Consider the following 22,919-nt stretch of genomic DNA (forward strand, 5'->3'; position numbering starts at 1 on the left):
TCATAATATGTTGTTCAAGCCTAAAAGAATTGCACCGATAGGTATTCACCGCTCTCGAAGTTAAAATTTGGGCCGAGGAACGATGACTGTGATTATGACTATGAATGAACCATTCCCGCACTGTTGATACTACTGTGCGGCGCTTGTCTGGCCAACGTCGATATGGTTTTGTAGACACTTGCTTCTTATCTTTGATTAGGAAAAGTTAACTCTTTTTGACTACACTTCATTGCATCGTACCTTAATATTCCTTTCCTTTCTGTTTACAGGGCGATTTGTTGGGAGCTCAACGCCAGACGATTTGACAGAGTTGATCCGCTTGGTGCAGCCGCGGTTTTGGCGCGAAATTTCCACTGAAAGGAGTAACCCTGGGAACGAAGTTGGTCGAACAAAGGGGAGAAACCTCGCGGCTTCACGGCTTCGCCGCTTTGTGCGCTCGCGCTCAAAAAAATTGCTTAAGCCGCCAAACTACGCAGGCTAGGAGAGGGTGGGTCACGCAGGCTAGGACCAGAGCTCAGGTCTGGTTCTACCCCGACTCGATGTTTTTTTTGCGAAATCTGCCTAAAAAGGTTTATTAGTAGCTACTGGTAGGTTTCCAGACAAACAGTGCAGGATAAATGTCATAAATATATAGTACTATGTATTTTGGTGTCCAGGGAGGTCTTGAGAAACGGCCTGAAGCCGCATCGCTGGCCGAGGGCCGTATTTAACATCGAGGGCACAGTTTTTTCCAATAGGGGCCGACCAAAGCCGGCAAATAACGTGGCTATTTTTCTCTACGGTATGGCTTTGAAAGCAACCTTTACGTTGAATTTTAATTTCGGGCACAAAAAACGATACTGTTTTCATAATTCTTTTACTGTGTGTTAAATGTTCAAATTTTACGATGTTCTACGGTGAAACAAAAAGCTTGAAAGGTTGTCAAAGGTTGGAAATTTCGGAGCGGTCCGTACTCTAGCCTGCGTAGCAAGCGTTTCCGTGGGGTTTGGGAGCAATTCTTTGCTCCCGAACCCTGTAGAAACGCTTGCTACGCAGCAGGGTTCGTACCCTTTTTCAGAAACAAATTTCCAGGACTTTTCCAGGACTTTACCAGGACTCAGATTGATTTTTTCCAGGACTCTAAAATTCACAGTAACCCTTTCACTCCCAAGATCCTAATGTTAATTCTCCTTACTGTCTGCCATACATTTCATACTTTTTTACTTGAGTTCAATAGATTTCCAGAAATTTCCAGGACCAGGAGCCCTTAATTTTCCAGGACTTTCCAGTCCCGGAAGATGCCACAATAAAATTCCAGGACTTTCCAGGACCCGTACGAACCCTGACGCAGGCTATCCGAACTCGAGGTCTGGATGGGAAAATCCAGGCTGCTGGAGCGCGTGCGATTAGCCAAGCCGATGAGAGGATTTAGGATCCCGGACGGCTGAGAAGCTCGAGGGGTTTTCAAGTCAGTCGGAAATACCTATTGAGGTGAGTAAAATTGTCCAGAAAACAACAGACAATGGTTTAATAAAGAGACGGAGGGTTTATATACCAGTTTCAGAGATTATCACTTTTCAGTTTTAGCTATGAAACTCAAATTTGTTCAGCAAAAAGGGGTGAAACTTTCAGTGTCACGTGTTACCAGCCGTAAGCCATTATAACCAAGAGAGTTGTCATTCTGCCATCTAAACAGACTGTATCTATTCAGCAGACATGCATCTAGCCTGCCATTAGGTTACTTCAGTGAAGAACGAAAAAAAGAAAAAGAAAAAGAAAAAACGGAAAGGGGAGGGAACCAATCTACCCCTCCATATGTCCTAGGATAAATGTGATCGCAGGCCCAAACCCATCGTGTCTATTCCGCCTAAAGACCAGGTAGTTTCTAAATGTCGTACTCCACGCATCCAAAAGTCTACAAATTAAACCTGTATTTTCAATCTTGTTCCATGAGCTCTGTCTTAAAAGAGGGGTCGCTGGCATACCCGACATTTATAAACGAGAAAGCGAATCACCACAAGCTCATTTGACTCTTTTATTGGTTATCCCTTCACATTCTACCGCGAGACTACCATTGTAAGTTTTACTCACTGGGCGTATGTAGACGTTAAATAAACTTTTAATTCTCGTTCTTCTTCGTTTCTTGTCTATAGCACAAAGCAGAGCCGACTCTACCTAGAAGAGCTTACCAGTAACAAAGTCTTCACTTCACTTTACACGCTTATTTGTTACGTCCACAGAGCACGATCATGTGACTTAAAACTTATAGTCTTCACAAACCTTTACAATGTCACATTTTCCAGTTGATTTAACACACCACAGTAAAACCTGCGCAGAAAAACCTGGTGAATTAACAGCCTATGGGCTAATATTTGGAAATTACAAGCCAATTTCTTTTTCATAACGAAGGACCAAACCCAAAAAGACTAGCTGTTAGAACAGCATCGAGCCACCTTTCTTCTCAAAAGCCAAATAGCCTTCATAGCCTAAATTTATAAAAAATTCTAGGTTCTCAGACGCAGGTTTTAACCACAATTCACACAAGAATGAAGAATAGAGTCGTGGAAAATGTATGGAACGAAAAACACGAATATTGATGCTAGAATAGTAACTACTTACTTCAATGTTTATGTAATTATTCCGCCTAAACATAGCCTGCGAACGCAGACGTATTTCCGGCTGTCGCTTGTCTCCGCCGAAAATAGCGTCTGCGAACCCGAGCCAGGAAACGATTTCTGTGACGTAATGACTTTTGTTTCTCTTTGGCCAGTCAGATTCCATGATAGAATGAAACTCGAGTGCTCCTCGCAGCGAATACCTCGCGCAGTAGTTCTGGAGCTACTTGAGCTAAACTGTGATTGGCTTAAAATTCCTACATCACAGACATCGTTTCCTGGCTTGGGTTCGCAGACGTTATTTTCCGCGGAGACAAGCGACAGCCGGAAATACGTCTGCGTTCGCAAGCTAGCCTAAACGTAATGACGTCCACTGTTTACAGTTCTGCTTTTTATAACCTTCAGTGTGATTTCTAAACTTCATCAGTATACGCAACATATGTTGTATACCTTGTTGGTAAGTGGCAGATTCCCTCGACTGTACCGTGAGTTTAAAAATAACAATGCTTAACATTGCCATCGGATGGCATCTGACACTCCTCAAAGGAAGACTATGGGAGACTATGTCTTCGAGCAGGCACCATTCGAGTATGATGATCTTCTCCGAACACATTTCAAGTGTCTTCGCACAACACCGAAGACTAATAGGACTCAAGGGGTGCTCAACGGAGCTGGAACCGGTTGGATTGACCTTAATGAACTTCCCAAAATCAGTAAGCCAACAGAAAGAGATAGCCTTTAACATATAACATTCGGTACCAGTTACTGTTTACTCTTGAGGAGAGACTGCTGGGGATTGGAAAAATGAGCAAATGGTAAGGAGATTTCCAACGTTACGTTCCGAGCAGAGAAAAGGAGTACTTTGAAGGTGGTCCTGAACTGTTCGTTTTGTCTTTGAACAGAAATTACGGATTTTTTGGCAAAAGGGTAAGCATCTAAGAACTTATTATTGTATGCTGGTTGCTGACTTTTACTCGTAAAATCAAAAATTAAATCTACAGGAAGAACCCGAGGAATTATTTCAAATATAATTAGAACAGGAATTTTACGTAAAATTCGCTCCAGTCTACTGTGAAGCATTAAATATTTAACTTTACCTGTTTGAGCGAGATAGTCAATTTGATTCTTCCCGTGCCTTTGGAAAAACACACACACCGCACACTTTGTATGTCGTTCCAGCGTATCCGAGTATCCCCAAACAGCAATTTACACATTCCAAAAATTTTCCATTAATCGGGAATGGGTAATGATTGAACATCACACCCTATTTTCTGAGATAACTCACGAAGCTATCCACAATTTGAGTATATCACTCTAATAAATTATATTTCGTCTGAATATTAATACTCTCTACAGCTTTTCTAAGGAATGTCACGCAACCTTTCTTCGTCACGTGGTAAAGACATTGCGTGACGTCCCTAGACTATTAAATATTTAATTTACATCTGGATCCTGTTGTCCGACAGCCGATTTAAAAAAACAACAAAGCAGCACTGAGCCACATTGAAAGTTACTCGAGGTTTAAATTTCTCGTGTACATAAGTGTCTTCCCCAGAATAGAATGGTTTACTACGAAGTAAAAAATCTGAAATAAATTCACGTTCTTCCTGGATTACATGAATCTTGCTTTGAACAACCGGACCCCGATTTATTAACTTATCATTTACACCATTATTCTTGAGTATTTTAAACTTAAACAGTTCTTATGACATAGTGTCTTGCATAGTTAGTTGGCACTAACATGTCACGCCCGAACGCGACATTTCTTCATTTTGATCACATCACGGTCTAACCAAGAGAGCACGAAGTAGGTGAACATGCAAAATTGTTCTTGCAGTTCTTTTTTGTGGCATAATGCAGAAATAAAAAGCATCCAACTTAAAAATTTGACACGTTTTTAAATGACTTTTTTTTATGTATGTTATGAAACAAACAAAAACCAACTGGTCTGCTTAGCAAATGAATAGACCTAAATCCTACATCCGAATCCGGCACACAATAGAATAAGCTTTGCCTTCACATGCTCTCTTGGCGTTCACCAGGTTTAGCATCACAGACCCTGCTTATTTACTGTTTATTCACTAAATGAAACTCATCAGAGATCCCAGCTGAACAAGTGATGTTTCACTAGCATGTCTCGTACACCATCCTTCATAGGCTGGGTGACCTGTGGACAATATCAACCAATACTATCACCTTTATTTCCAAGTCATCTCTTTGCAGCCTGAATTTTTGTTTTCGTTTTTGTTTATAAACCTTATTAATTTAACTACTTTTTTCAGTGACCTTTGTTGTTAACCTGCGCAGACCTCTTCCTATTGTAAACTTCTTAAACGAAGTTAAGTCAGAGACACACTGAAATTCACTCTCGATGACATTTTGGATTAAATATTCATATTAAAACCGTGATGCGAAATCAAGTAATCAATATCAAGAGGCCTTTGCAAGTTTACAAATGGCAATGTTGGGGTTTTGTCTTCTTGGCAGAATTTATCCTCCTCCCCAGCCCCTGTTACATTCATTCGTTTTGCACTTCTGTCCCAGTTGAGTTTAATGCCACGCCCTGCGAATCAAGTTGTTCATAAAAAAATATCCCTCTCAGTAATTGATCATTTTTCTTACTCTCTTCACATGTTTGCTTGACAACGTATGGATATTGCAAGGAGAAATAAGATACTAATCATTCTGTGGAACTTTTAAAAGAAAGCAAGTACTCACCTCCTAAAGTTCCGCGAGAAGTAGCATAAAGAGAGAAAAAAAGAAACGAACTTCGTGAGAAAACAATGCAATAATCAGCGGTAGATATCGAAAAAGAAACACTTTGACAAACAGGATTTAACACTAAAACAAAACATATAGCCAAAGACATGCTAAGGATTAATTATTTTCCGTATTCCTTGGAACGCACGAGAAAATAGACAACACAGGAGATGGTGAGGGTACCACTCCCATTAGTCTAAATATAACAACTCACGTACATACTGTCTACAAAAATCTATTCGAAAAAAAGAGATAATCAAAAGCCATTTACAGTGAACTATTTGCAGTAGGCATTAACCTTGCAGTTATTTTCAAGGCCAATTACAACAGCAAAGGGAGCATATTTACTTAAATAGTAAAATATTCACGATTTTTAGCCCAAAGTGAGCAGACAAGGTCAAGGGTTGCAGAAGCCACGATAAAAACGCGGCGTGGACCCGAAATGGACCTGGTATGGTCCCAACAAGACAAGAAGAAAATGTCTGCATGCTAGATACAACGGCCAGTGTTCCCTAGCATCTGAATTAAAATATGTAAGGTATCTTTAAAAGAAACACACACACAACAAACGCCACTAGACATGAAGAGTCTCCCTGGTTGTTTGAATCTCTGGTAAACAGAATACAGCGCCAAGACACAAGCTATAAACCAAATATCTAACCTGTATCTTCTTTTGATCGCCGTACCCGTCTACAACCTGCTATGAAACACACAGTTTAATACACAACCGATAACACATGGCAGCCCGAGTTTCTTGTCTCTCAAGGCATTTATGTGATATCGTTCAGGGAAACAGAGCCAACAGACTAATAAGGACTGAGTTGTGAAATAAACGTTTTAATCATGCCCCAACAAATGCAAACACAATTGCTCTTTTTTAGCACGGACATCTATTGATTTATCAGCTGTTATGAAACGGCCGTCCGTTACTGAGCAGTTAACGAAGACCGAAATAATTTTCTTCTGAAACTCCCGCAGCCAAAAACTCATGCTACCAAGTGCAGAATACAAACATTTTCACCACGTTTCGACCGTTGTTTCCCTACAAGCATACAGCCTGGTCGGTGTGTTTTAAACCGTGCTGTAGTGAACACTGGCATGCAGACAGGCACATGAACAAAGATATCGGGTCCCAGTTAGAAAAATAGAAAACAGAAACGACAGCTACAGTCATCAACTTCAAAGGATCGAGAGCGAAACCTGCGACCCTAAAATCTACACAATAGTACGGTGAGGAAAAGCTTACTGAGTTATCAAACTGAAATACGTGTTACATAAGGATCAAAGCAATAAACAAGTTAACAAATTTTGTTTGTCACGCCTTTGATTTGACTGGTTTAGTGGGAACGCTTCGAAGAAAACACCTTGTGCAAGAAGAGTTGCTGTCAAGGTGTTTTGGAATGGAGAGGGAGGGCACGACACGAACAGACAAAACTGGAAAGTCCACGGCACTGCACTATTTCAGTAATTTATGGTTTTACCCCGAAGTTAGTCGATACGAGCAATCAAATGAAAAGCTATTGAGTATTACTTTCAACATTTTGTAAACTGGCAACATTGATTTTCATTCAGAGAGTAGACTCATTAGGAGTGAAAGTGTTAAAACAAGGCAACAAACTTACAGTTTTACGTTCACCAGTAAGCTCCCAATCGATGTTCAGATTGAACGCGAAGGATGCAAGGGCTCTGAAGAAAGAATTAAGATCAGCTCACCAACATAAATAACCAGCTACTGACAGTCTGTAAATTGCTCTTGCTGCTACTAAGCCATTTCTATGCAAATAAATACTTAAAAAAACACAGATGAGATCAAGTGAAATTTCTTAGCCGCCAAAATACCTCAATAGGCCCTCTGCAGCTGGGGTCACGTGACCAAATTTTTTCTAGAAAACTTTTATATTATGGGCTATAACTTAAAGAACAGCAGAAATGGAAAGAGCGCATCGAAAATACCAAAATGGCCAAGTTTGAGGCCTCTGTCATTTAAGAGTAAGTTTATACGACAGTTTGAATTTTCGGAAAATTTAGAGGATTTGAATGGAAAATGTTGCTGGAGAGCAAGGCCTTGCTCTCCAACAATTTTTTTCATACAAATCTTCTTATTCTTTTAAAAATTCAAACCGTCATAAAATCTCATTCTTTAATGATGGGGATCACAAACTTGGCCATTCTGATAGTTTCGACATGCTTTTTCCATTTCTGGCATTCGTCAAGTTATAGCCCATAATTTTATGACAAATAGGTCACGTGATGGCTTAACTGCAAAGGGCCTATAAGATCTAACGTCTCCCGCAGTCTGTCTTCACTAATAACCAGACGTCTCCACCGGTCCACTCACTTCTAATCCCCGCGCCAGAGATCAGTCCGAGAGTTAGCCTCCTACGCAAACGCCCATTGCGATCGTCACCCAGATCATTACAGCGTCTTTGATTAGTTGTAATTCGCGTTCGAAAATTTACAACTGAGCAACAGTCTTTATGCTAAGAGATGATGGGTAAGGACGTTTTCGGTACGATTTGAACGGACTGTCTGGCGGAGAATAAATGGAAAGGAATGTACGGAGAGACATGTCTTTTTTCGCGCGGTAGTCCATTTCTGAGCTTGCAGCTTTTATCTGAAAAACTCTACGAAACATAAGGCATCTGACGATGACGCTATGTTGAAAAGCCTTGACTAACTTTGAATTAAAAGACAAGAAATCGGAATTTTTTTATGTCAAGTAAGCGATATACATGTCAACCTGTGGGAGGAACGTGAAATAAACTGAAACGATCTTCTCCCAATCTCTGTGTGGAAGCGTATGAAGAAATTGCTTTGCTTACGTTGAAAGAATTTAAGGCTACTCGAGGATTCGAACCCATGACTTCCAGATTGTACGTTATACACTTGATCACCGGTCCCTTGGGAAACAGTTTTGTTTCCCCGAGAATCTCGATGTTTCCCGGCGACGATGGAAACATCGAGATTCGAGCGAAAACCAAACCAATTGTTTCTCAAGGAACCAGTGATCAAGTGTTTTCTCATAGAGCTGGAGTTTAGTGTGAAGTCATAAGTCAGGGAGAAATCAAAGTAACCTCTATTTAGTGGGAGAGTGGGCAACAGTTGCGTTGGACACATATAGATTTAGCCATTACCATGTGACTATAAATCAACCAATGAGAGTGCGCGTTAGATCCAACTTAACTCCAGTTATATGACAAATAAAATTGTTGCCTCTGCTGGTTTATAGCACGGCAAATAACGGAAATGGTATCAGAAACCCATAACTAGTTTATATGGCTACAATGATATAGCTACTCTAATATCATTATACCTTAGTTCGCACTTGATTTGCACCCAGCCTGGACTGCGAAGAAAAGACCATGGATGGTACCTGGAACAGAACCATAGAACATTTATTGCCCTATTTGACCAATAGCATATGTAACACTGAACACTAACATTACCAAGATTAGTGGCTTAGCTGATACAAAGATTGAGTGATTCGTAACGTGACAAAAACAACTGTCATGCAAGCACAAAGGAAAAGGTTGCGTAGTAGTCACTTACCACTTGCTGACGATATCTTCGCACGAACACAGCGTTTCCAGCCACAGATGAAGACATTGCTCACTATTAAAATGACAAACGTGTATGATTTAAAAACCACCCCCACTGAGCTTTTGAAAAATCAATCACTCTCATCTGATCAACAACTCTATCTGTCCTATTTGGGTGTCACGCAGCGCTTAGCGAGGACTCAAATAACGGCTTCGGGAAAAAGAGTCGAGACAAAGAGTAACACACAATCCACAAAACACTTACTTGAGGCCATAGCAGATTAGAGAGCGGAACTGAAAGACAAACGTTGGAACATAAATTTAGTGGCCAACCTCAACGCCAAACAAAGTTTTATATAAAAAATGAGCAATATACTGTCATAGCCACAGTATTGTAAGTAATGTTTATAAAATAGTAGCGGAATGCTCTTATAAAGGTTGTTTGTGATGTAAAAAATTAAAAATTAGATTCCGAGCTTGAGATATTATCGCGCATAGAAATCACAAAGTCATAATCGAATTGCTTTTATAGCATAAATCTACTGGTCGGTCAAAACGTTATCTTAATCCTCTTCCAGACACTTTGAAAACGCAAGGCTACTAATGACTTTACTGTTAGCGGAATACTCTTAAAATTGTTTTTGCCATGAAAATAAATATTTTTATATCAAAAAAAGTTTTACCATTTGCAGGATCCATAGCTAAATGATAAATAAGACGTTATTTTAACGCCGTTGCAAAATCTTTTATGAAGTATCATCAGAACTGTTTGCTATTAATCACTCGTGAAACAGGTGTTAACGTAAAGTTTTACTTTGTCACAAAATGCCAACATAACATAAGTTAACCATAACAAACAACAGAGCACTAAAAAACCGGTTAGAAAGCCGGTTTACCTTGATATCCATCTGTGAGTTTGCTGCGTCGTGGCTCATGTTTATTGACTGTACCGCCTAAAATGACAGGAACAAAAAAAATGCATACAGCTGTTTCGATAGAGGTTGCGGTTGAGGTTCACGGTGTCAGCAGCCAAGAGGGGGAAGCATGAATACACGAGTTTGTGCTGTTTCCTTCTAACACGTTGAAACAGCTTTAGCTTCCATCAAGCAATGGTAGACCACATTACCCATAATACCTTTCGACGTTGTTGCGTGCGCTAACACGCCTTTCCCAAAACAGCTGTTACTGCCGCTAATAAAAAAACTTCAGATGTGCTTGATAACCATTTTACTCTTTTTTACCACCCTAAGCTCAAATTGCCAACTCTCCTCACAGAATTGCAATACATCCCTTGAAAAATAGTTCTGAGAATTCAGTGGTCCATTAAGACCTTATCCGGCCAAGGAACTGCTGTAATACATTGTCAGGAAGTTTAGCGTTAAGACGATTGCACAATTAATCAAAACTATAACAAAATTCTCGAACGTGATTGGCTATCAGCAGCCCGATTTGAGCATTAATTGGACAGTGTACGCGTCATGCTTGTAATTGGACATTACGCGTCATTTTGCGCGCGCTGTTGCGGTGCACTTTTTTGAGTAAACTGCTCTGTCTTTCAGCATTCATAACGACGTTTAATCGTTCAGCGATCAATCGATGGTTTGTTCTTTTCTCGAATTTTGGTATGGTAACAGGACATCGTGTCGTCCAATTCAGTCTGTAATCATACTCTTGATTAACAAATCGGACTCCCGCTGATGATTACAGACCGAATTGAACTCCACTCAGTCCTATTACCATTATAAATACATTGCAGAGGTACAAAGCCAATCAAAACGTAAATTAGGCTCACACAGCCTCTAAAATAGTAAAATAATTATTTCACTTACTCTGTAAAGGATTTCCTCTGGTGAGAGAACTTTCCCATCTTCGTCCAACCTGCCACAAAATTAAACTAAACTTCAGAACTTCACATTAAAAATTACTACTCATCTTTGTCTGTCATGCATTTAGGTGGTAAAATTCGTCCGTAGTAACCGTCTCCCTACTAAGAACGCCTCACTTGCTGCAATCATGTAACTTCCTACCCTTCACGTTTTTATGTTCTGTTGGCGCCGCAATTCAGAACTTTCCGGGTGCAACAAAATGTCCAATGCTGAATGTTTGTAATGGTCAATGCGCTTAGCTACAACTAACTAGTTCACAGGCATTCCACTTAAACTGAAAGAAACAAATATTTCAAATAAACATAAGCACTTAAAAATCCCAACTACTGGGAGGCATTAGTAGGCTCTTTGCAAGCATGTCCAAGGATATGAACTAGGGTCTACCGAGAAACAACTGCAGCTAAGCGGTTAGAACGGGACCTAAACCCGCGACCTCTGGATTTCAAGTCCGGCGCCCTAACCACTCGACCACGCTGCCTCCACGTTAGATAGCACTCTTCTACACGAAAGGCTAGAAAGTTACAGGCCGCTAATAAAACAAACTCAGCTCAAGAATTCCCCCATAACCACAAGACAAGTTGTGCAAACTCTGATTCCTCAAAATATGCAACATTTAAAGCCCTCACATGAGCGTGTCATCAGAGGAGCATTCAGTTAAACCTGAGGGTTCCTAAGCAAAAACTAAGATGAAAAGCACCTTAGCTTGAATCGCATAAACTTAATAACGGAGAGATTATCTTCAACCGATAACTGGTAAAAACAAACCGATGAAACATCCCTGAGTGATGCCAATGACATACAAGAACTTATCAAAAACTGCGTCTTCATGTGGGCAAACTTGTAACCCATAGTATGCAACGACGCACTGAATATATTAACAAGAAGAGCTATGATGTGTCTGCCGCTACGAAAACAATGCCTTTTCTTTTGAACCCACAAGTGCACAAGTAAAAATAACGCTGAAAAGAAAGCAATGAAACCTAAGATTCTCGACTATCATCCAAGGAAGATGAGAAGTATGCAAAGATGAAAGACTTGCGCACTTTTCCATAACTTGAATTTTAACAAATTTTGATTTCTGATTTCTTGTATGGCCTCACACAAAAACAGACAAAACAATGATTTAATGTATCACTATACCCCAAAATTGATCATTTTGAAAAACAAAAAAAAAAATTACTAAAACAATATTTCTCTGATAGCCGTCATCAGGTTGTCACTCGGTTGTGGTATAAATTAACCACAACTTAAGTCACGTGGCACGCGCGCCAATTGCTTCCTGTTGTGACATCACAAGTTCCTCGTTTGACTTCCGCGACTAACTCGAGTTTCCGGAGTTGGCAAATTACCAGCTAATATTTTCCATGTCGTTAAATGACCCTAGTCACCCTCCGCAATTTTCGATGCCATCGAAATTATTGATATTGCATGGTGAAGCGAAATCTTATCACTTCATTGTAAGTTGTGTTCCTGAAAGTATGTTTAATCGTCTTTAGTAGTTTCACAGTGATTTCAATCGTTTCGACTTGCTCCGAATAAAATATAATAGCCAAACTCTCACATGTAAACAAAAACAAAGGTGTGGCTAACTTGGGCCCCTTAAAGAAGAAACACAAACGGTCGTGTCCTATTTAAAGTGCAAAGAAAGGTATTCAGTATCTGATAAAAAATAAACATCAGACCGATATTTTAAACAGGAAGTGCTCCTTGCATTGATCGAGGATAACGAAAGTTATGAGGGAAATAGTACCAGACAATTTCTGAAAAAAGCTTAAGATTAGAAGTGGCTCGATGTAATAAAACCAAGATTACAGTGTAGTTCAGCTTGAAGATTGTTCCGATGTTGCTTGCGACTACTTTTTTCATTCGTCGTTTTAGTTTTAGCCTTCGGCATCCCTGAACCTATATCCGTTGAACGGAAAGTTGTTAAATCGAAAATAGCAAATTTAGATGCAGAATTTCTTGTTAGTGACCTCAATGCGAGACCCAAGAACCGCAACATCACACGAACAAAATACATCAACCTTACAAGCAACCTTCATTATTTTCACTGTTGGCTTCAATCCGACGGCAAATCGCCAAATTCTGAAATGGCCAGGTTATATGCACTGGTCAGCAGATTTGCAAAGAAGAAAACAGAAAGTAAGTGCCCTAGATAAAAAAAAATAGCTACGCTATTTTTACTAAAATAGTAACGCTGTTATTGTACTAAGAAAGGTAAATATGGTATATTGCAACTATGTCAACCATGCTGAAATAAAGCCGTCCAAACGTCATGTAACGTTTATATCGTTACTTTTCGTTTTAAAATGTTCACTAAAATTGATTCCTACCAGGAACAAAGTGATAAACAACTTTCAGCTGAACTGAAATCTACTCCACGCTGACATAGGTCAAGACAACACTACATGCGCGTGCATCAAGAAGGTTTCCGGAGATGAGTAGAAACCACACAATATTTGGCGTAAAAGCTTAAACTCAGTATAAAGCTGAACACTGTCTCCAAACAGTGTTGAAATCACTGCGTTGACCACGACCCAACTCGAATGAAAATGAGCAGCAGTACACTGATGGAGGTTTTGGGTAATATTGTGTTCAGATTGACACGAGAAGTTACAGAGCACTACAACCCAGAAGAACCTGAATTCACGGCAGAGTCTTTTGGCTACGATCCTCTACAAAGCACAGGTCGGGAATGGAATTATCTGCCTGTTGACGAGCTTATTTATCAAGAATATAGCCACAAAGAAGCCACAAGCTTGGACTATCTGACATCTAGCCATCTTCATATAAGGGTCATAAACGCGTGCTCCACAGAAGAAAACGAAGAAACACAGGAAGATCAGCAAGATGAAGATAGAGCAATGGCTTGGAAGCGACTCAGACCATCCGCATTCCGTACAGTTTCTCAATCAATGTGTATTGGAGCATTGATTTCTCTACTAACTGCTACCATTATCGGTATAGTATTCGTGATGACCATATATCTGGGTTATAAAACTTTATTTAACTGTCGTTATTTACCATTGAAATCAATTCCCATTCGAGTGCAATGGACTATAACCATTTCAGATGTAATTGCTTGCGCTTTGTTTTACGCCTGCGTATTTATAAATCTGTTATTCCTCTTCCGCCCGTATCAGTTGAAAGGGTTTAAAACAAAACTCATCCTTGTTGGTTGTGTTATCTTTAGTTTGGATGCCCTTTATCGAGTTGTTCTGCAGGCCGCAGGAAAACCATTTTACGGCACGTCTGCTTTATATAAAGTTCCGCTTTACACTTTCTTTATTGTCAATATCTCTTTACAGAGCTATCTTGTCACAGTGTCATTTAACTTCCGAGGAGTGAAAATGGCATCTCTGATTTGCAAAACGGCAATTCCACAATGTTTTACCTTCATTGTAGCTTTTACAATCGTCATTTTCATTTACCCAGCGTATAACCAAAAAGACAACGAAGGTAAACTGTTAATCGCAATTTACTCTCCTCTCACTGGAGTTGCACTTAAAGTCATCTCGCGAATTTGTGTTCAGCGGTTATGGAACATTACTCATCCGGGATACTCATATGTCTTGCTAGCGCCGTTGTATTACATGTCAGCGGTTATGTTCCGGGTTTTACAAGCAGACCTTGAAAGTTTACAATCCATCGCCATTCTTGGAATAATTCACGGTGCGGCAGAAGTCGTAGAACGAAGCACCATGGTTGTCATTGATCACATTTGTCATGTGATTTGGAAAAGAAAGTCAGCTCCTTGGGGAAGTTTTCGTACTCCTCGCCGGGAGAGACTAATGGCTGATATCGCTATCATGAGCATCTTGTCTGAATCAACCGCTGTAATGTCTGTTAACGGATTTTTGTACTTGTATCAATATATATACTTGGAAAACGATTCCCTGTTAACGTTGCTGCAGTCTTTTGCTATTTACACTTCAGTTCAACTGGTGATTGAGTGGTTTTTCACTAGCGTCTCTCTGGCGATCGAGACTCGCTATCAGAATATGGCTGTCATGGCTGTTTGGCAAAGAAGATGGAAAAGACATATCTTGGTAGCGGTGGTAAATGCAGTGCCAGTTGCTCTCTGGACTGGTGGAAACCTTTTTAACGTTATCAGAGGAAGATTTCATGAGACCTCAAACCGCCCGTGCAAAATGCCATTTTCATAGGAAGAGACAAACCCTGCCTTAGTGTGCAGACCAAGTACAAATCTGACAGAGAGAGTCAAGTAGAACTGGACGCATTAAAGTCGGCTAATTGGCTTAGCTAATCAGAGTTTACACGGTGAACAACCGCTGACTCATTAGGCTGGTTTACGAACCGCTGTTCGAGAAAAGAGCCCGTGAACTGTCGGGGAGAAAACTCGAGTGAGCGGCGGAAGCCGAGCCCACAGACACATGGACACTACATAAGAATCAATTGATACAGTTTTGGAAATTTCTCAAACAGCGCTCCAGTAATCAAACAAATAATAAACTTTGAACACGAAATTTCGGCAAAATTGTTATAAAAAACAACAAATAAACCTGGTCAACAGTAAATATCTTTAAATTAAACATTTCTTGAATCAATTTCGTTGCCAGCGTCGTCAATTTCCGTCTGTTTGTCTATGTTATTGAAAGAAAACACGGTACAAGTGACCAGTCTAGCATAGGTCTCGTGCGATACATTTAACAATCGAATGTGGTTTCGCGTTGTCTGTAGGCACAGCCGAGTGGGTCAACAACAAACTTTGACCACTGTGGTGACGCATATCGTTGTCGATAAGAGTACAGACAACTCTAAACCACATTCAATTTGTTTTATACCACAATATCAACGTCAAAGAAAATGTTTTCTTCAGAGCGTGACATATTGACGCGAGCAGCGTTCTCTGGACTCTTATCGACAACGACAAATTAGCCAATCAGATTGCGAGATTAGTAGCAAGTGAGGTAAAACAATATTCTGACATAAAGACATCACTGATCATCGCAGTTATACACACAACTTAAGCAGTTGTGAAATTAAAGCCTGAAAAAATTAAGGCCTGAACGGGATTTGATGGGTTCGAATCCCGTTCAGACCTGAAGTTTTTTCAGGCTTTAATTTCTATAACTGCGATGATCAATCATCTCTTCATATCTTTCTCCGCAGTACTAATATATGATCTCTCATATATTCACTTGCAATATTCTCACATGGTCCCGAGGCTTTCAGGACAAACTTCTATATTTGGTGGTGTTTCTTTTGTATCCAAGTCTCTTTTGGGAATTGAGACGAAAGAAACTTAAAAAATCTGCAATTTTGACCCGAAAGCCTCGGAGCCATGTTAGAATATCGGTATATCGAAAGTAGCCCATTTCTTCCGTCTAACCAAGTTACCAAGGTAGTTGCTTACGAGAGACATTTTATTTTCAGTGACATGACGCTTGATCTTAATAAACCACATAATTATGTCACTTTCCAAACCAGACGAGCATGAACACGTATATAAAAAATATTAAAATTGAAAGTACAAGTGTTCTTACGATCTTTTGATTTAATCAGCCGCTTAGGAACTACAGAAAACGGAAGTAGAAAAGGGATATATATAAACAATATCCCCCATTTGGCGCGATGATATCCTAAAATATTTGTCCACGGACATTATCTGTTCCAGGATGACAACAGTTTTCTGAAACATAGCTGGAGGGAAACTGTGAGCTTTGGGGAACAGATAATGTCCAAGGATAAATATCCGAACATGTTTTCTGCCAAATGGCGGCTGATGCATTTATTATCCTTCAAATATTTCGCGCAGCACACGCAGTTTTGAAAATTGGGGAATATCACTCGGATATTCCCCAGTTTTAACTGGGGCATATTCCGTCAAGTGACGCCTTTACGCCAATCGCGCGCGAGCGAGGATATTTCATGGATTATAACGAGTGACACAGCGTAACCTCTTAAACCTGGATCAGCAAGAATCCTCATTATCTCCATTGATAACTGATCTACGATGTTTAGCATGCTTCGACCTTTGGCAATCCGATTATAGCAATACCTACAATTCTATAAGAAATTCACTAAACAACAATAAAACAATCCTTGTTGTTTCACTTAACTTACAACAATATCCTTACATTCAATTAAAACTTCTAACACAGTAACCTACATTACAATATACATAACGCCATGCTGTTTTACTAAACGTAACAATAGATGGCATTCGCAAGTTGAAATAACTTTCAGTTAAATCACATATTTACACAGGAAATTAAACTAATTAACTAAAAATAATAAAACTAATTTACTAAAAAGGCCCTCCTAAAAATACAAGCCTTAAGTATGCGCTTAAATTGATTAAGAGAATCACAGGATTGAATTTTTAAAGAATGAGCATTCTGCAATTTCCAAGAATAACCCTGACCTAGTATCCAAGAATATAATCTCTGCCAAAATTACATTTGATTGTCAGATAATCGAGAGGATCTATAAAAATTATCATTAGTTTGGAATAGTTCAAATTTCTAGAAAACGAGTGACTTTATGAGAACCGAACAAGACGCTGTATCAAATTATCTCAAGATAAAACAAAAGAATTTTACCATAGAACATCCCGGCATAGTCAATCGAACCCAATCGAACTGTGTTTCAACCGAACACAATCGAACCCAATTCATGGATTGACTTCGATTGCGTTCGGCAATCGAACCAAATCGAACTCAAGCAAAAATATTGGACAATCAAACTAAATCGAATATTTGATTTCTGAACTCTTAATTTTTTGCAAAACTGCTGTTGAAAACCAACAACACGTATTTCGAGGCTCGAGTTATTTCATTATAACACGCGTTTTTTTGCGTTTTCGAGACAAAGTAACATAATCTTTGTTCAAGCGAATTTACTCACCGAACACAATCGAACGCAAATTTCCATTGGATTGAGTTCGATTGAGTTCGGTTGCCGAACCCACTCGAGCACAATCTAATTGATTGAGTTTGATAGGTTCGGAATCGAACTCACACAAAGTTCGATGTTCGATTTGGTCTACTTCCTCGACTCGATCCAACTCAATCCACGGATTAAGTTCGACTGGGTTCGATTGACTATGCCGAGAGAGCATAAAGAGCGCACCAAAACGAGAATGGCTATAAGCAGTAATTAGATTTTAAAAAAAACACACCAGCACTTTCGCATGCAGAAATTGCACGAATTTCAAAATATTCACTCACGAACCACGCGGAAATTGTTGTTTCTAAGCAAAGCAGGTACAAAAATAGTTGACGCCTTCAAATTTCGGACATCAACAGCACCCTTTCACTTGTTTCTTCCACTTAGTCAAGTGCCATACAATTAAACTTCAAAAGGTCGCTCCGTTTTAACCATTCGCATTGCCTTCCAAACTGAAATGAGTAGCAGTACACTGATAGAGTTGTTCGGTCATATCGTGTTCAGTTTTACACGAGGAGTAACAGAGCACTACAACCCACAAGAACCTGAATTCACGTTAGAGTCTTTTGGCTACGATCCTCTACAAAGCACAGGTCGAGAATGGTACTATCATCCTGTTGATGAGCTTATTTACCAAGAATACAGCGACAGAAACGTCACAAGCTATATAGCGTCTAGCCATCTTAATATTAAGGTTATAAACGCTTGCTCAACAGAAGGAAACGAACACACACAGCGACATCAGCAAGATGAAGATTTAGCAATGGCGTGGAAGCGACTCAGACCATCCGCTTTCCGTACAGTCTCTAAATCATTGTGTATAGGAGCATTAATTTCTCTACTAGCTGCCACCATAATTGGTATAGTATTCGTGATGACCATATATCTGGGTTATAAAACTTTATTTAACTGTCGTTATTTACCATTGAAATCAACTCCCATTCGAGTGCAATGGACAATAACAATTTCAGATGTAATTGCTTGCGCTTTGTTTTACGCCTGCGTATTTATAAATCTATTATTCCTCTTCCGCCCGTATCAGTTGAAAGGGCTTAAAACAAAACTCATCCTTGTTGGTTGTGTTATCTTTAGTTTGGATGCCCTTTATCGAGTTGTTCTGCAGGCCGCAGGAAAACCATTTTACGGCACGTCCGCTTTATATAAAGTTCCGCTTTACACTTTCTTTATTGTCAATATCTCTTTACAGAGCTATCTTGTCACAGTGTCATTTAACTTCCGAGGAGTGAAAATGGCATCTCTGATTTCTAAAATGACAGTTCCACAATGTTTTACCTTCATTGTAGCTTTTATAATCGTCATTTTCATTTACCCAGCGTATAACCAAAAAGACAACGAAGGTAAACTGTTAATCGCAATTTACTCTCCTCTCACTGGAGTTGCACTTAAAGTCATCTCGCGAATTTGTGTTCAGCGGTTATGGAACATTACTCATCCGGGATACTCATATGTCTTGCTAGCGCCGTTGTATTACATGTCAGCGGTTATGTTCCGGGTTTTACAAGCAGACCTTGAAAGTTTACAATCCATCGCCACTCTTGGAATAATTCACGGCGCGGCAGAAGTCGTAGAACGAAGCACCATGGTTGTCATTGATCACATTTGTCATGTGATTTGGAAAAGAAAGTCAGCTCCTTGGGGAAGTTTTCGTACTCCTCGCCGGGAGAGACTAGTGGCTGATATCGCTATCATGAGCATGTTGTCTGAATCAACCGCTGTAATGTCTGTGAATGGATTTTTGCACTTGTATCAATATATATACTTGGAAAACGATTCCCTGTTAAGGTTGCTGCAGTCTTTTGTTATTTACACTTCAGTTCAGCTGGGGATCGAGTGGTTTCTCACAAGCGTCTCTCTGGCGATCGAGACTCGCTATCAAAATATGGCTGTCATGGCTGTTTGGCGAAGAAGATGGAAAAGACATATCTTCGTAGCAGTTGTAAATGCAGTGCCAATAGCTTTCTGGACTAGTGGAAACCTTTTCAACGTTATCAGAGGAAGATTTAATGAGACCTCAAACCAGCCATGCAAAATGCCGTTTCCTTAGGAAGAGACAAACCGTACTTGGTATGCCGACCAAGTACAAATCTGACAGAGAGAGTCAGGGAGGACTGGACGACGCAGTTAAGTCGGCTAACTGGCTTAGCCAATCAGACTTTACACGGTGAACAACTGCTGACGCATTAGGCTCGATTACCAACCGCTGTTCGAGAGAAATAGCCTGCGCTGTCGGGGAGAAAAGCAGACTCAAGACTCAAGTGAACGGTGGAAGCCGAGCCCACTGATACATGGACACTAAATAAGAAACAATTGATACAGTTTTGGAACTTTCTCAAACAGCGCTCCAGTAATCAAACAAATAACAAACTTTGACCACGATATTTCCGCAAAAGTATATATAAAAAAAAAACTACAAATAAACCTGGTCAACAGTAAATATCTTTAAATTAAACATTTCTTGAATCAATTTCGTTGCCAGCGTCGTCAGTTGCCATCTGAGTGATGCCAATGACATACAAGAACTTATCAAAAACTGCGTCTTCATGTGGGCAAACTTGTAACCCATAGTATGCAACGACGCACTGAATATATTAACAAGAAGAGCTATGATGTGTCTGCCGCTACGAAAACAATGCCTTTTCTTTTGAACCCACAAGTGCACAAGTAAAAATAACGCTGAAAAGAAAGCAATGAAACCTAAGATTCTCGACTATCATCCAAGGAAGATGAGAAGTATGCAAAGATGAAAGACTTGCGCACTTTTCCATAACTTGAATTTTAACAAATTTTGATTTCTGATTTCTTGTATGGCCTCACACAAAAACAGACAAAACAATGATTTAATGTATCACTATACCCCAAAATTGATCATTTTGAAAAACAAAAAATAGTACTAAAACAATATTTCTCTGATAGCCGTCATCAGGTTGTCACTCGGTTGTGGTATAAATTAACCACAGCTTAAGTCACGTGGCACGCGCGCCAATTGCTTCCTGTTGTGACATCACAAGTTCCTCGTTTGACTTCCGCGACTAACTCGAGTTTCCGGAGTTGGCAAATTACCAGCCAATATTTCCCATGTCGTTAAATGACCCTAGTCACCCTCCGCAATTTTCGATGCCATCGAAATTATTGATATTGCATGGTGAAGCGAAATCTTATCACTTCATTGTAAGTTGTGTTCCTGAAAGTATGTTTAATTGTCTTTAGTAGTTTTACAGTGATTTCAATCGTTTCGACTTGCTCCGAATAAAATATAATAGCCAAACTCTCACATGTAAACAAAAAAAAAAAGGTGTGGCTAACTTGGGCCCTTTAAAGAAGAAACACAAACGGTCGTGTCCTATTTAAAGTGCAAAGAAAGGTATTCAGTATCTGATAAAAAATAAACATCAGGCCGATATTTTAAACAGGAAGTGCTCCTTGCATTGATCGAGGATAACGAAAGTTATGAGGGAAATAGTACCAGACAATTTCTGAAAAAAGCTTAAGATTAGAAGTGGCTCGATGTAATAAAACCAAGATTACAGTGTAGTTCAGCTTGAAGATTGTTCCGATGTTGCTTGCGACTACTTTTTTCATTCGTCGTTTTAGTTTTAGCCTTCGGCATCCCTGAACCTATATCCGTTGAACGGAAAGTTGTTAAATCGAAAATAGCAAATTTAGATGCAGAATTTCTTGTTAGTGACCTCAATGCGAGACCCAAGAACCGCAACATCACACGAACAAAATACATCAACCTTACAAGCAACCTTCATTATTTTCACTGTTGGCTTCAATCCGACGGCAAATCGCCAAATTCTCAAATGGGCCGGTTATATGCACTGGTCAGCAGATTTGCAAAGAAAACAGAAATTAAATGCCCTAGCTAAAAAAAAAGTAGCTACGCTGTTTTTACTAAAATAGTGACGCTGGTATTGTACTAAGAAAGGTAAGTATGGTATATTGCAACTATGTCACTAAGGTTACTTTTTTCAGTTTCATATTCAACCATGATGAAATAAAGCCGTCCAAACGTCATGTAACGTTTATATCGTTACTCTTCGTTTTAAAATGTTCACTAAAATTGATTCCTACCAGGAACAAAGTGATAAACAACTTTCAGCTGAACTGAAATCTACTCCACGCTGACATAGGTCAAGACAACACTACATGCGCGTGCATCAAGAAGGTTTCCGGAGATGAGTAGAAACCACACAATATTTGGCGTATAAGCTTAAACTCAATATAAAGCTGAACACTGTCTCCAAACAGTGTTGAAATCACTGCGTTGACCACGACCCAACTCGAATGAAAATGAGCAGCAGTACACTGATGGAGGTTTTGGGTAATATTGTGTTCAGATTGACACGAGAAGTCACAGAGCACTACAACCCAGAAGAACCTGAATTCACGGCAGAGTCTTTTGGCTACGATCCTCTACAAAGCACAGGTCGGGAATGGAATTATCTGCCTGTTGACGAGCTTATTTATCAAGAATATAACGACAAAGAAGCCACAAGCTTGGACTATCTGACATCTAGCCATCTTCATATAAGGGTCATAAACGCGTGCTCCACAGAAGAAAACGAAGAAACACAGGAAGATCAGCAAGATGAAGATAGAGCAATGGCTTGGAAGCGACTCCGACCATCCGCATTCCGTACAGTTTCTCAATCAATGTGTATTGGAGCATTGATTTCTCTACTAACTGCTACCATTATCGGTATAGTATTCGTGATGACCATATATCTGGGTTATAAAACTTTATTTAACTGTCGTTATTTACCACTGAAATCAATTCCCATTCGTGTGCAATGGACTATAACCATTTCAGATGTAATTGCTTGCGCTTTGTTTTACGCCTGCGTATTTATAAATCTATTATTCCTCTTCCGCCCGTATCAGTTGAAAGGGTTTAAAACAAAACTCATCCTTGTTGGTTGTGTTATCTTTAGTTTGGATGCACTTTATCGAGTTGTTCTGCAGGCCGCAGGAAAACCATTTTACCACATGTCTGCTTTATATAAAGTTCCGCTTTACACTTTCTTTATTGTCAATATCTCTTTACAGAGCTATCTTGTCACAGTGTCATTTAACTTCCGAGGAGTGAAAATGGCATCTCTGATTTCTAAAATGACAGTTCCACAATGTTTTACCTTCATTGTAGCTTTTATAATCGTCATTTTCATTTACCCAGCGTATAACCAAAAAGACAAAGAAGGTAAACT

The 22,919-nt window shown here is 39.6% G+C and overlaps 4 protein-coding genes across 8 annotated transcripts in view; 3 read left to right on the forward strand and 1 right to left on the reverse strand.

Annotated features, from left to right (window-relative positions):
* Nucleotides 1–241: 241 nt before the first annotated feature.
* Nucleotides 242–22,919, reverse strand: part of LOC145490039 (small G protein signaling modulator 3-like) — a 60,988-nt gene continuing 38,310 nt past the window's right edge. For 3 of the 5 annotated variants that reach the window (XM_081469133.1, XM_081469134.1, XM_081469132.1), the window contains 8 exons: nt 10,723–10,771; nt 9,790–9,846; nt 9,159–9,187; nt 8,904–8,966; nt 8,668–8,727; nt 6,977–7,040; nt 6,015–6,051; nt 242–4,763 (listed from right to left, as the gene is read on the reverse strand). In XM_081469133.1, the coding sequence (XP_081325259.1) occupies nt 4,690–4,763; nt 6,015–6,051; nt 6,977–7,040; nt 8,668–8,727; nt 8,904–8,966; nt 9,159–9,187; nt 9,790–9,846; nt 10,723–10,771 (433 nt within the window). In that variant the 3' untranslated portion in view covers nt 242–4,689. Of the gene's footprint in view, nt 4,764–6,014; nt 6,052–6,975; nt 7,041–8,667; nt 8,728–8,903; nt 8,967–9,158; nt 9,188–9,789; nt 9,847–10,722; nt 10,772–22,919 lie in introns of all 5 variants that reach the window. The other 2 variants (XM_081469135.1, XM_081469136.1) reach the window with 2 other exon arrangements.
* On the forward strand, nt 10,803–14,945 carry LOC145490041 (uncharacterized). The gene has a single exon (XM_081469137.1). The coding sequence runs from the start codon at nt 13,326–13,328 to the stop codon at nt 14,943–14,945; it is 1,620 nt and encodes a 539-aa protein (XP_081325263.1). The 5' UTR covers nt 10,803–13,325.
* Nucleotides 18,148–21,983, forward strand: LOC145490043 (uncharacterized). The gene has a single exon (XM_081469139.1). The coding sequence runs from the start codon at nt 18,149–18,151 to the stop codon at nt 19,754–19,756; it is 1,608 nt and encodes a 535-aa protein (XP_081325265.1). The 5' UTR covers nt 18,148; the 3' UTR covers nt 19,757–21,983.
* LOC145490047 (uncharacterized) overlaps nt 22,000–22,919 on the forward strand; it is a 3,749-nt gene continuing 2,829 nt past the window's right edge. Inside the window, exon 1 of the mRNA XM_081469144.1 lies at nt 22,000–22,919. Coding sequence (XP_081325270.1) covers nt 22,000–22,919 — 920 coding nt within the window.

This window comes from Orbicella franksi, chromosome 6 (assembly GCF_964199315.1).
Source record: "Orbicella franksi chromosome 6, jaOrbFran1.1, whole genome shotgun sequence".
NCBI classification, from domain to species: Eukaryota; Metazoa; Cnidaria; class Anthozoa; order Scleractinia; family Merulinidae; genus Orbicella; species Orbicella franksi.